This window comes from Carcharhinus amblyrhynchos, chromosome 25, assembly GCF_965287045.1.
Source record: "Carcharhinus amblyrhynchos chromosome 25, sCarAmb.v2.hapA, whole genome shotgun sequence".
Taxonomy (NCBI): domain Eukaryota; kingdom Metazoa; phylum Chordata; class Chondrichthyes; order Carcharhiniformes; family Carcharhinidae; genus Carcharhinus; species Carcharhinus amblyrhynchos.
The window spans coordinates 19,887,977-19,901,814 of record NC_137348.1 but is presented as its reverse complement, the minus strand read 5'-3'; the positions used below and the strand labels follow the sequence as shown (position 1 = coordinate 19,901,814).

Below are 13,838 nucleotides of genomic sequence, written 5' to 3'. Positions count from 1 at the left end.
GGGATATACAGGAAAGCAGAGTGGGACCACAACCCAGCCATGATCTTACTGGATGGTGGAGCCAGAACAAAGGACCAAATGGCCTACTCCTGCTCCTAAGACATATGTTCCTACTCTTCATAATGAAACCTACAATTTGTAGTAGCTGAAGGAGTATATTGTAGATAGAAAAATGTGTCTATTTAACTGGCTTATGCCAAGAATAAAATTTGTAAGATAAACTGTTCCAACACTTTTGAAAAAAACATAAGTAATCCTCTGCATGTGAGCCTCCTGGAGAGGTTGTCACAAAGTGAAGAGGTTTACAAAATCACGTGATATTTACCTTGTTTTTCTCTATCAACTGCTGCTCCAAATCTTGGTTGTCATGCTGAAGTTGCAAAACATCCGCAATTGTCACATCTCCATTCTGTCCTTTCTCTTCATTTTCTGATGGATGTAACTGTCCATTCAGGGTTGTCACTTCTGCTTCTAGATCTTTCACCTGAAGAGGAGGAATTTACATTCCTTTAAAGTCTCACAGAAACAAAGTTATGTACCCTGATGGCCTGGATACACAATGCAGGATTTTATAAAAGTAGAGAAGCCAATAAATATTTGAAAAATGCTGAATAAATACTTCCTTACTGGAGGAAAAAGGGATCACAACAGCAAATTATTCCAAATCTAATTCCATTAAAAAAGTGAGCTCCAGGTATTTATTTTCCAAGTTAAAAATAATAATGCAGTCCCAGCCTTTCCTATGCTAGTTAATCTCAGTTGGAGATGACAGATGACAGAATTAGCTGTAACATTGGTAGGTAAAGGAATCTGCCAGTGTCCCTGATCACAATCCAGCAGCTCCTGTGAGAAATCTATGCTCACATATGAAGGATGGCCAAAGTGTAATTAGATGACAAGGCTATTGAACCATATTCATTAGTTAAACTCCTTCTGGTAAAATAAGGAGCAGGAAATGGTTAGAAAAAATATTAAAACTGCCAAGTTTCAAAAACTCACCAAACAGCAACTGACCCATATCAAACTCTCCGCATCCAATGTTGTTCATGTCATGTGTGAGTGTTTTTTTCCACTTACCTTCAGGCAGCTGTATTTCACACTGCTCCCCTTGAACTAGCCCATTTAGTTTTAGAGAAACCTGCCATGGATAAGAGGCCATCCTAGCTGCTGCCCATATTGTGAATGGTGGAGAAAGAGACTGAACAGAGGATAAATCTACCAGATTCTAGATATAGGCTGGGCTGCAACTACTGGGACTCATTACAGGAATGTATTACAACATTCATAAGTAGGGACATTCTAGATAAGTGCAGGAAGAATAGGGTGGTGGTAGTGGGAGATTTTAATCTCCCCGGGGTAGACTGGAAGGTGCCGAGATCAGAGGGTGCTGACGGGGAGGAATTTGTACAGTGTGTAATGGAAGGATCCCTGGAGCAGTATGTGGATAGCCCGACCAGGGAGGGGGCTATACTGGACTTGGTTCTGGGGAATGAGCCTGGGCAGGTGGTTGACGTTGAAGTAGGAGAGCAGGTGGCTAACAGTGACCACAACTCTGTCTGGTTTAAGATATTAATGGATAAAGATGAAGCCTGTCCTAAGGGGAGGGTGTTAAACTGGGGGAGGGCTAGATACAACCGGATTAGGCAGGATCTTAAAGATACGGACTGGGGTAAGCTGCTTGATGGCAGGTCGACGCTGGGTATGTGGGAGTCTCTCAAGGGAAAACTAAAATCTTTGCAGGAAAGGCACGTGCCGGTCAAGAGGAAGGATGGGAAGGGTAGGATTAGAGAGCCGTGGGTAACTAGGGATATTGAGGACCTGGTCAGGAGGAAGAGGGAGGCGTACATTAGATCTAGGCATTTGAGGACAGAGATAGCGTTAGAGGAATACAGAGAATGTAGGAGAGAACTTAAAAGGGGCATCAGAAAGGCAAAAAGGGGCCATGAAATGGCTTTGGCGGGTAGGATTAAAGAAAATCCTAAGGCATTTTACTCCTATGTTAGAAATAAAAGGATGGTTAGAGGGAAGATTGGCCCTCTCAGGGACAGAGGAGGGGAACTATGCTTGGAGCCTGGGGGAATGGGGGAGATCCTGAATGAATACTTTGCGTCGGTATTCACGCAGGAGAGGGGCCTGATGTCTGGTGCTGTGCTTGAGGAGTTTGAGGATCCGTTGAGGGATATAGTCATCACGAGGGAAGAAGTGTTGGGACTCTTAGATAGTATAAAGACGGATAAATCTCCAGGGCCTGATGGCATCTATCCCAGGCTGTTAAGGGAGGTGAGGGATGAAATTGCTGGGCCTCTGACGCAAATCTTTGTCTCTTCTTTGGACACAGGTGAGGTCCCAGAGGATTGGCGCATTGCAAATGTAGTACCGTTGTTTAAGAAGGGTCAGCGGGATAACCCAGGGAATTATAGGCCGGTGAGCTTGACTTCAGTTATAGGCAAGCTAATGGAGAGGATCCTCAAGGATAGGATGTATGAACATCTGGAGCGCTGCAATCTGATCAGGGATACGCAGCATGGCTTCGTTACAGGGAGGTCGTGCCTTACGAATCTAGTGGAATTTTTTGAAGAGGTGACAAAAACGGTTGACGAAGGACAAGCCGTTGATGTTGTCTATATGGATTTCAGTAAGGCGTTTGACAAGGTCCCTCATGGTAGGCTGATAGAAAAGGTGAAGGCTCATGGGATACAAGGCCAGGTATGTAGATGGGTGGAGAACTGGCTTGGGAGGAGGAGACAGCGAGTAGTAGTGGAAGGCTCCTTTTCCAATTGGAGGCCTGTCACCAGTGGTGTGCCGCAGGGCTCGGTACTTGGACCTCTTCTATTTGTGGTATATATTAATGACTTGGAAGAGGGGGTAGGTGGTGTGATCAGCAAATTTGCTGATGACACCAAGATGGTTGGATTGGCGGGTACTGAGGAGCAGTGCCTGGCAATGCAACAGGACATAGACAGGCTGGTAGATTGGGCAGATAGATGGCAAATGGAATTTAATCCGGAGAAATGCGAGGTGATGCACTTTGGCCGGAATAATGTGGAGGGGAGTTATACGATAAAAGGTAGAACTATCCGGAGTATAGATACGCAGAGAGACCTGGGGGTGCAAGTGCATAAGTCCCTGAAGGTGTCGGTACAGGTGCAGAATGTGATGAGGAAAGCGTATGGTATGTTAGCCTTCATAGGAAGAGGTATAGAATATAAGAGTAGGAGTTTGATGTTGCAGTTGTATAGAACGTTGGTTAGGCCTCACTTGGAGTACTGTGTCCAGTTCTGGTCGCCGTACTACCGGAAGGATGTAGAGATCCTGGAGAGAGTGCAGAGGAGATTTACCAGGATGTTGCCTGGTATGGAAGGGCTGTCTTACGAGGAAAGATTGGATGAACTTGGGCTGTTTTCCCTTGAGAGACGTCGGCTGAGGGGGGATCTAATAGAGGTTTATAAGATTATGAAGGGGATAGATAGAGTAAATGGTGGTAAGCTTTTTCCGCTACTAGAAATGGATAGAACGAGGGGTCACGGGCTTAGGGTGAGGGGGGCTAGGTATAAGACAAATATTAGAGGGCAGTTTTTCACGCAAAGGGTAGTGGGGGTGTGGAATGCACTGCCGAGTAAGGTGGTGGAAGCAGGCACGCTAGGGTTGTTTAAGAGTCACTTAGACAGCCATATGAGCGGGCTACATATAGGGGGATATAGTAGGCCTTACTGAACATTGTAGGCTTGGGAATACATTTTGCCTCAGGAATGTTAGTCTTTGCCTGTTTAATAATGAATTTTTTTGTCTCCACAGGCATTTAAGTCCAGCAAGGGGCATGCAGGCGGCAGGTTGTAGTGGGCTGCTCTTGGATGTTGCTTCGGGAGTTGCCTATTGCTTCATGTCGTTAGTGTGCTTAAACTGGACCATCTCGAGGGCAACATGACAGCTCAGAGACTATCTCTGTTGCTGTGCGGACACATGGATTTGGGCCTGTGTCTGTGGGAGTTTGCACGTTCTCCCCGTGGTTGCGTGGGTTTCCTCCGGGTGCTCCGGTTTCCTCCCACATCCCCCAAAGATGTGCTTTTAGGCTGATTGATTGGGTACTAAAATTGTCCCTAAATTGGACCTCCCTGATCCTCGCACGTTAGACGTAGACTAAAATCATGAATAGGTCACTGAGATAGTAGGACGGCGGCGTGGGCTCGTTGGGCCGAAGGGCCTGTTTCCCGTGCTGTGTTGTTCTTTGTTCTTTGTTCTATTCACATAAAATAAAAGATATGCCTGGTGAATGCTGCAGCCTGTCTTACTTATTGATGCCTAACAGCCTTCAAGGAAAGGAAATACTTTCTCACTTTCATTGATTTCCTCTCTTCCAAGGGGACAGAAAATTATGCATGTATCTCTTTGAAGGATCAATGAGTCTTCAGCTACAACAATGCTGGCATTGGGGTGAGCCAATACACTGAAGCAGGGAAATGTGCTTGCTCAGAGGTGACATGTCATTTGTAGATATCATCTGATAGTGTCCCAGTTAACCATATATTGTAAAGTCCCAATGGTCGCGGAGCTTACATTCCCACAAAACTTCATAAACAAAATCGTAAACAATGAATGTAAGGGTAGTCAATTAGCTGGGTTCTAGCAATGCAAAGGCGGCATTAGTTTGTGCAATTACGGTACTGTACAGCAAACTGTGGTACTTGTATACACCAAATGAAGATGTGGGAGGGTTGGGGGCAAAGAAGGTGGGCAGCTCTGTGCAATACAAGTATTGAAAATTTTGAAGAGAGATAATCCTCATTAAAAAAAAATCACCTTAAAACTGGCAGACTAAAATCAGTGAACAATTATTTTTACTCATTGGTGGGACATGGGTGTTGCTGGCTGACCAACATTTATTGTCCATCTGGGTTGCCCTTGAGAAGGTGGTGGTGGTGAGCTGCCTTCTATGTTCTGTGTGTTGACCCTCAATGCCGTTAGGGAGGGAATTCCAGGATTTTGACCCAGCAACTGCAAAAGAATGGCGATATATTTCCAAGTCAGGATGGTGAGTGCTTTGGAGGAGAACTTGAAGGTGGTGGTGTTCCCATGTATCTGCCGCCCTTATCCTGCTAAATGAATATAGTCGTGGGTTTGGAAGGTGCTACCTAAGGATCTTTGATGAATTACTGCAGTGCATCTTGTAGATAGTACACACTGCTGCTACTGAGCGTCAATGATGGAAGGAGTGGATGTGGCGCCAATCAAGCAAACTGCTTTGTCCTGGACAGTGTCAAGCTTCTCAAGTGTTGTTGCAGCAGCTGCATCCATCCAGGCAACTGGGGAGTATTCCATCACACTCCTGACTTGTGCCTCATAGATGGTGGACAGGCTTTGGGGAGTCAGGAGGTGAGTTACTTGCTGCAATATTCCTAGCCTCTAAGTTTCCAAATTAGCTGTTACTGCAGCTCTGGGCCAAGAAATTTCGATTTTCCAGGTTAACCTCTCCGTTTGGGCTGCACTTCAGCTCCAATCATTCCAAGCACCGCGTCTCATCCCTGACGTGCTAAAAAAAGAGAATTAAGTGTCCACAGCCAAGATTAATGGGAGGAATCCGTTTCCAAAGACTTCTCCTTAGAGAAAGGAAACACGGTTAAGTGAACACTGCTCATGCAATGGGCAATGCCGTGTACAAAGTGCAGGTAAGTGAAGACGCAAACAAGGAAGTCACGAAAGGCTTCACTGTATTGCACAATAGTTATCTGTGTAGTCTCTCCTTCAAGATATTCTTGGTAGTGTATATGGACATATATAGATATGGCACTGTGTTCCTATTTGTGAGGTCACTTTTTTTCACAAAATGCCTGACTGTATATCAATTCAGAAACCGTAACAGGTGACCTAACATCAACAAGAAATCCATATTTGCATTAAAGTTTAGTACATCCAACCACTAGCATTAACATTCTGTACAAAAATTGTACATATGGCTGAGAAAGAAGATAGCTTGCCTTCCTCTGGCTGGCTTCTAGGAGTTCTTGTCTCTCAGCCAACTGCAACTTCAAATCATTCAACTGGCTCTGTACTGCTGCCTCTCTTTCTGCCAACGAACTTTTAGACATTTCATTTTCCATTTGCAGCTGATGCATCTGTGAAATCACAGATTCATGGTCTAGAGCAAGGTTAAAAAAAATTCTAAGACATGGGATATAATTAAATACATGTCACTAAGAACCCTTATCCCTTTCAAAAACAAAGCATTACTCAATCATTACACAGAAACAGCCACAAAACAGATCTACGAAGATTCATCTTTCTTGTAGCTTTTCCATATTCTTTGCTACAGGAACAAATAGACACCAATGTTTCTAAAAAGCCAAAAACATAGTGAATCAATGTATTTTATAATCTTTTTCAGTATCCCATATCATGCTGTTCCATAACCAACCCCACATGACAAACAGGCCTAAGTTATTGCTGTGTTATAATTAGCTACGGTGCACAAGAGCAAGTCAGGGAAAACTACAAAGTAAGATACTGCAGATGCTAGAATTATGAAACAAAGACAGAAAATGCTGGAAAAAACTCAGCAAGTCTGGCAAAGAAAAACAGTTAAAAGTTTGAATCCCATATGGCTCTTGGTCGGAACTGAAGAGAGAGGTAGAAATGTGAGTGGGTTTTATGCTGTGGAAAAAGGAGGAAGGATCAGCTGGAACAAAAAGCTCAAGGATAATTAACTTTGTGACATTTCTGTGGGCAAGCACCTAACACTGTTCACCATGTCTTCCAAAAATCAGTTCTGGTCATAAATTCACCAAGAAAGCAGCAGAACATGCTACTTTACAAGGGGGATAAGGGCTGGAGATGTACTTGATTTAGTGCAATCCTGAGAGCAACAAAAGTTGCCTATACCCAAATAACTATTTTAATAATTGTGCTGCATTCATTAACCTTGTCCATTTTTATCTTTTGGGCCACAGCTGAAGTTCAAACTAAACTTGTTCCCTTATTCAGAGCTTAAAATGCAGTTCAAGGTGTACAATTTTTACTAGCTATTTTTCTTACCATTTTCCCCTCAAACATTTTGATCTTAAATTATGCATGTTCAAACCTTGTTCCAGTTTCTTGAAATCTTCTTGAATTTTGATTAATTCTTTATCTTTCTGCAAGACTGAAGAATTTTTTTCATCCACCGTGTCTGTCAATTTTAACACCTATCATTGCAAGAAAAACAACCCAGTGTTACATTTCCCAGCGTACTATTACCAGCACCAGTAACTGTATCTACCTTGGGGAATAGATCAGCACAAAAAGTACGAGGATCACAAATCTGCTTGCCCTACAAGACAATTGCAGAGTTTTACACTGTCCAGCTGACGGGGTTCACAGCCACAGAGTTCAGACGATTTGCTGATTGGCCTTCCTGTTGCCCTTCCACCCTACCCCCAACATAAGAACATAAGAAATTGGAGCAGGAGTAGGCCATCCAGCCCTTCGAGCCTGCCTGCCTGCATATTTACTGGGGCAGGAAGTAGGTGTGGTGGCAGCTGAGGCCTAGGGCAGCTTGCCCATGCTCACATGGACCACTTCCTGGTCTGGTCTTCTGAACTCTGTTTGGGAATCTATGAAAATTGAGACTAATGTATCAAATCTCAATATGAGCAAATTTCCTGCAGGAACAATCTCCCACTTGTACAAAAATTGTAAAGCACAAAGAGGCAAATTTGTGCCACATCGTTGCACTAGTTTTCAAATCAGACCACTTTTAAGATTTTAATTATTGACATTAAGTGACTCCAAATTGACATCAATTCTCAAAACATGACCATGTTTTCTTTATAATTCAAATAAATAATGTTACTTTTTTAACAAAAAACTTTTTGAAACACCCCTAGTGACATTATTAGCTATTTATCGCCCTAAAATGTAACCAACTCAGACAACCTGGGCTTCTTCATATCTGCCTTTCCACTATCTCTGTCTGTAGATGTAAGACCATTTCAAGGAATATATTTTCAGTTGGTGCTGTACGAAGGATTCTAGTTATCTTATGTAAGGAGGCAGGTTTCACAATTTTAACCTGTAAAATTGCAATTTGTTTTATATACTACAATAAAATTTCCACAAATTATTAACACTGTATATATTTCAAACTTCTAGCTTTAATAAGTTTTGATGTCAAACATGTGCAAACTAAAATTAAGTGATGTTGTAATAAAATATGGGAATCTATAAACTAGTGTTGGGTGTACTTTCCAAGCATAACATATATTAGGAAAATGCAGGACCTAGAAGGTTAGGTTACCAATATAGCCTAAAGCAGGTCTCAAGTCAAGTTTATTTTCAAATTTAAGTTTGGTCATAATATTGGTCATTGACTGAAGGATGAACCTGTATTGAGATAGCACTGCCATCATTGTTTCTTTGTTTAGGAGTCCATAACGCCAACACCTTGTAACCATGTCTCTCCCATGTGAGAAACCCTGTAGGGCTGATTTTTGTAAGTCTCAACGCCAGGTTAAAGTCCAACAGATTTGTTTGGTAGTACAAGATTTCAGAACACTGCATCTTCATCAGGTGAGTGGGAGTTGTGTTCACAAACAGGGCATATATAGACACAACTCAATTTACAAGACAATGGTTTCAAGCATTGTGTCTATATATGCCCTGTTTGTGAACACAACGCCCACTCATCTGAAGGGGCAGTGCTCCAAAAGCATGTGCTTACCAAATAAACCTATTGGACTTTAACCTAGTGTTGTGAGACTTCTTACTGTGTCTACCCGAGTCCAACACCGGCATCTCCACATCAGTGCTGATTTTTACCAAGATGTTTTCAAAGGTATGGGACTTTAGTAATGAGGGGTAATTGGAAAAGTTTGGACTGCTCTCGTTTGATCAGAGAAGGTTTGGAAGATCTTGAAAGATTTTGAAAAAAATGGGTAAAGAAAGAAAATATTCTATCTAATGTGGATCAAGGTCACAGGTCTAAAATCATTGCCAAAAGATCTACGTGGGAGATGGGCAAAAATTCTTTCTACTCAGATCTGTCAGTCTGAATAGCTTGATCTGAAAAAAGTGCTGGGGGCTAATTCCATCAATAATTTTGAACAGAGTCAGATAGGTAGTTGATGATGAGGAACTTATAGACAAAATAAATGGAGATGAGCTTATGTTCTTTTTCCAAGGCCTAGCAAATGCATGATGAACTGAAAGGCATCCTTCTGTGTTGTAAGCTTCTATGATGCATGACTGGATTAAAATGATTACCATATTACAATTAAACAAACAAATAAAATAACTTTTAGTGCAAACACCTGTCAAATGAAATTCACGTTTGTCATTTTTCTTCTGTAAAGCCCACACGATATTGCACATTCTTTAATTAGCCACAACAGTCACATTGGCAGAAAAATACTTCTGCCATACAATGGAGATTCATAAACTCAGAAGGTGCAGATTCTAGTTACAAAAAAAAATCAGCTGATATAATATTAAAATTAGTAAAAAGTCTGACAACACCTGACGAAGGGACAAACCCCGAAAGCTTGAGTTTACTATCAAATAAATCAGTTGGACTTAAACCTGGTGTTGTCAGACTTCTTACTGTGTTTACCCCAGTCCAATGCCGGCATATCCACATCATAATATTAAAACACAGTATCCATCAAGTCTAATTACAATTTTATATTACATATCTCAGCTTTAACATTATTGATTGGAACAAACCTTATGCTGCAATTCCTCTTTCTGTTTCCTTGCCTCTTCTAATGCTTTGGCGATTTCAACACTTACAGTTTCTCTGCTGTTCAATTCTTCCTGCATCCAAACATTTGATTGTTGTTAGTATGATTGCAGCATTGAACATTCAAAAGCATCACATTCGAATTGTTTACATTATATCTAATACTGCATAAATCAATACATAGTCATATTAATTATAGTTGAGTAAATTAACCTAGGTACAATTTGTGTGAGAGAATGACCTTGCTAATAATGTTGCTGCAATTCACTGAAAGGTCAAGTTCTGTGCTGTGAAGGAATAATGGATGAGAAGCACTCTCCTCATGTAGTGTTTCAAACGCAAGCAGAAATATTGCTTAGTTACATAATGCTGAATCTCTCTGGACACTTGCAATATTAAGACGAACGGACGCCCTCAGATCTGTTCAACTCACCTCAACATTCAAATATTTGGTACCCAATGAGAGAACAGAAATGCACATTTCACAACTGGCCTGAACACTTTCAATCCATATCAAAACACTAGATGAATGTCGATCCAACTGAATAAATATTAACTTCTAGCTGAAAGGTCTGTTGATGACTTCAGTTAAATGTTTTGAAGAGTTTCTATCAAAACTAAACTTCAGGATTTTGTACTGGGATTATGGTGTCAATAAATTGCATTTTTATTAATATTAAATAAGACAAAAAGTGTACAAGAAATACCTTTGATGCACATACATCTCTAGGAAGTATCTCCCATTATGTCACAGTATTTTGCAAAATAATTTGTTAAAATGTTAATGAAATTATTGGAAGCAGGAAGCTTTCATAAAGCAGAACTTTCCCATCATAATAACCATGGTTTTGTATGTTTTGTTGTTTTATGCCTGCTCCCTTTTTTCAGATAGGGATTATCTGGTTTGCTTCAATGTTTCACCGCAGCAGAACATGCTGCTTTTACAGTGGGAAAACTATTTCAACTACTCCTTTTCTACAGGGATACAGCAAGTTTCTCATTAGACATGTGGCAGTATTAGAGAAAGGAAGACTAATATCACATCATGCTCAACTTTTAGCAAAATGTAAAATGTTTGGGATTACAAACCATGAAGAAATAGAAAATAAATTCCAACAGTTGTGACTTGAACAGTCTTAAATATTTGCTTTTCACACAGCACAGAACCTTTCACACCATAAAAAGGTACGTACATTATACTTCAACAAATCGACTTTTAGCATAATTCTAAAGAGTTACTGTCACAGAAAGGGTCTATTGCAAGTGAAACAAAAGGAACAAGAAAGATAGCACAACTGAAAATGTGAAATAAAGCAAGTTAAAAAATAAAGACTGCTTTCTGGAATGTGGGTACTTTGCAAACGTTCCGGAAACTGGTCACCCAACATGATCAAAGGTCATGAAGGAATTCTTTGATATGCCTTCTCAATCTGGAATTTTACAGTAAGGATTGAAAAAACATCAAAAATGTTGATTCAAAAACCATTCTAGAATATAAATTTAAAATGTGGTACTAACCTTTGATCTTTCAAGTTCACACTCAACTTTCCTCAATGCGTTCTCTGTTTCATTAAGCCTGTCACTTAGATCTTCATTTTTCTGTTGGAATTGGCTCTGTGCATAAATTAACAACACACTTATGTTCATTTATAGCATGTAATATACTGCATAATTCGGCTACAGCAAGGCTCTTCAACTGTTAAAGTTCAGCTAAAAGACATTTTGATGTCCCACAACAGGGGAACGTTAGGTAATGATCTCACAAGCACCAAGAAATGATAGACGTTCACAAGTTTAAAATGTAGGCTCACAGGGAATGTTGTTTTGCCTAATCAAGTATTACCATCCCATTAGTTTCCATAACTGGATAGGAAGATACAAAATGGCTCAAAAGACCATAATTACTTTTATTAAAATAAACATGGAGGAATAGAATCACAGATCTGCTAATTAGTTTTAACAAAAAGAAAAACATTTATTAAACTAGAAAAATTAGAAGATGATACAATACTCCTCACTTAGCTTAACAAATGCAGACTGATTTTAAGAATAACATGGATTACAAAGTATAACTTAAGCTACAATCTAAGGGGCAGCACAGCAGCACAGTGGTTAGCACTACTGCTTCACAAGTCCAGGGACCTGGATTCAATTCCAGGCTTGGGTTACTGTCTGTGTGGGGTTTGCACATTCTTCCTGTGTTTCTGTGGGTTTCCTCCAGGTGCTTCAATTTCCTCCCACAGTCCAAAGACGTGTGGGTTAGGTTAATTGGCCATGCTAAATTGCACCTTAGTGTCCCAGGATGTGTGCTTAAGTTAGAGGGATTAGCAGGTAAATATGTAGGGATATGGGGATGGGGTCTGGGTGGGATTGTGGTTGGTGCAGACTCAATGGGCCAAATGGCCTCTTTTTGCACTGTACGGTTTCTATGATTCCATGACAATGGTCTCAGTGACACCAAGTCTCTTTAAACACACTAACTGACTGTGTCAAAATACACACTCCATTCTGTGGATTACTCTTCAGAATCCCCGCAGGTGATTGTCACATGAGAGTTTCCATATTACAATCTTAGAAAATACACTTTAAAATCTGCTTCCCATTAGCAGTTTGCATTCCAAAATCCAGTCCAGGTCTTCCAAATGCGTCTTGAATAAAAGGTTATGCTCAACTTTTAACACCAAATCCAGAATCCAGGTTTTAAAACCCCCCTTCAGCATTTCTTTGCCTTGATGCTGAACAAACTGCTCTAATTACCGATTCCCAGACTCCACGGAAATGACATTGAACTTTTGATTTACCTCTGAAATATGCTTTCCCACTGAGCCTGGTTAATGCAACTGTCTCTTTCATTCACAACACTATTTTCTTTCCCTTGAATTTAGATTGAATTCAAATGAATATGTTTGAGGTAAATGGAATGTTTGTGTTTTTTAATTCATTTATGGGATGTGCTTATTGTTGGCTGGGCCAGCATATATTGCCCATTTCCAATTGCCCTTCAGCAGGTAGTGGTGAGCTGCTTCGTTGAACTGCTGCAATCCACGTGGTGTAGGTACGCAGTCAAGTGGGCTGCTTTGTCCTGGATGGTGTTAAGCTTCTTAATTCACTGAGAGAAAGGTGTGCAAAGATACAAGCTAGGAGATACTGTACATGAGCAACCTGCATGTTTTCCAGATTCTCTTTCGGTTGACATTGAGCTGCGGAAGTATTGAGATAGAAAACTTCACCAGATCTTGGGGGTTTCAGGGAAGTGCTAGGACATAGACTCACTGAGTAGAAGGGCATAGATTTCATCGTCATGCTTCCCTCCAGGCCTTCCATTCCCAGTACCCTCCATTCTATAAAGCTGGAGAAAGGAAGCGAATGATCTTGGCACTTCTCCATCTGGGAGAATTGTTATCGAGCAGCTGTTGCACATCTCCAACCAAATAGCCTTACACTAGTGACTGGCTCGAAGCACAGTTACCTAACAGCTCCTTTGCCAATAGGAAACATATCCCCCTCTGAGATCCCAAGGATAATAAGTAAACAATTTCAGACCCTCATTTAAAAATAACATACTGTGAGTACATTACTTACGATCTTATGTTGAGAGGCTGTTTTGTCAAATTCACGGGCAGTTTCAAGGGCAGCTATTTGAGCATCCACTCGGTTAGACTTTTCTGTGTGCTGATGTTTTAAAACAGCAATTTGATGCTGTAATCTGTCATTTTCGGCTTCACTTTCTTCTTGCTATGAAAAAGTAATTTGCATCAATAAAATCCTAGTTAAAAAATGCAATTACTACATTAGATTTGAAATGATTTGTTAAAAGATTAGAAGTTGTCTTTCATTTGAATTTTTCTTACCAACTTTTTTATTTGAACTTCTTTTTCATTCAAAGCACTTTCTTTTTGTGATAGCTTTTCTTCAGTAAAATGTAACCTTTGCTCCAATTCACTGACCTAGGAAGTAATCAGAATATTAGAACTAACTGGACTAGTTGCTGGGCTTTATATTAAAAATTCCAACATTAAGGCAGAATCGACCAATGGGCATGACTATAACTCATCCATCCAAACGCTGTTATTTGTGTTCTGCAATCATATATAACAAACAAAAAAGCACACAAAAACTTTCAGGCCATGTT

At 40.6% G+C, this 13,838-nt stretch overlaps 1 protein-coding gene across 3 annotated transcripts in view; it reads right to left on the bottom strand.

Moving 5' to 3' along the window:
* Positions 1-13,838, bottom strand: part of golga1 (golgin A1) — a 66,770-nt gene that overhangs the window by 14,144 nt on the left and 38,788 nt on the right. For all 3 annotated transcript variants that reach the window (XM_080212415.1, XM_080212416.1, XM_080212417.1), the window contains exons 13-19: positions 13,558-13,653; positions 13,289-13,441; positions 11,225-11,320; positions 9,691-9,780; positions 7,073-7,175; positions 5,973-6,133; positions 326-484 (exon numbers count right to left, since the gene is read on the bottom strand). In XM_080212415.1, coding sequence (XP_080068541.1) covers positions 326-484; positions 5,973-6,133; positions 7,073-7,175; positions 9,691-9,780; positions 11,225-11,320; positions 13,289-13,441; positions 13,558-13,653 — 858 coding nt within the window. The remainder of the gene's footprint in view (positions 1-325; positions 485-5,972; positions 6,134-7,072; positions 7,176-9,690; positions 9,781-11,224; positions 11,321-13,288; positions 13,442-13,557; positions 13,654-13,838) is intronic.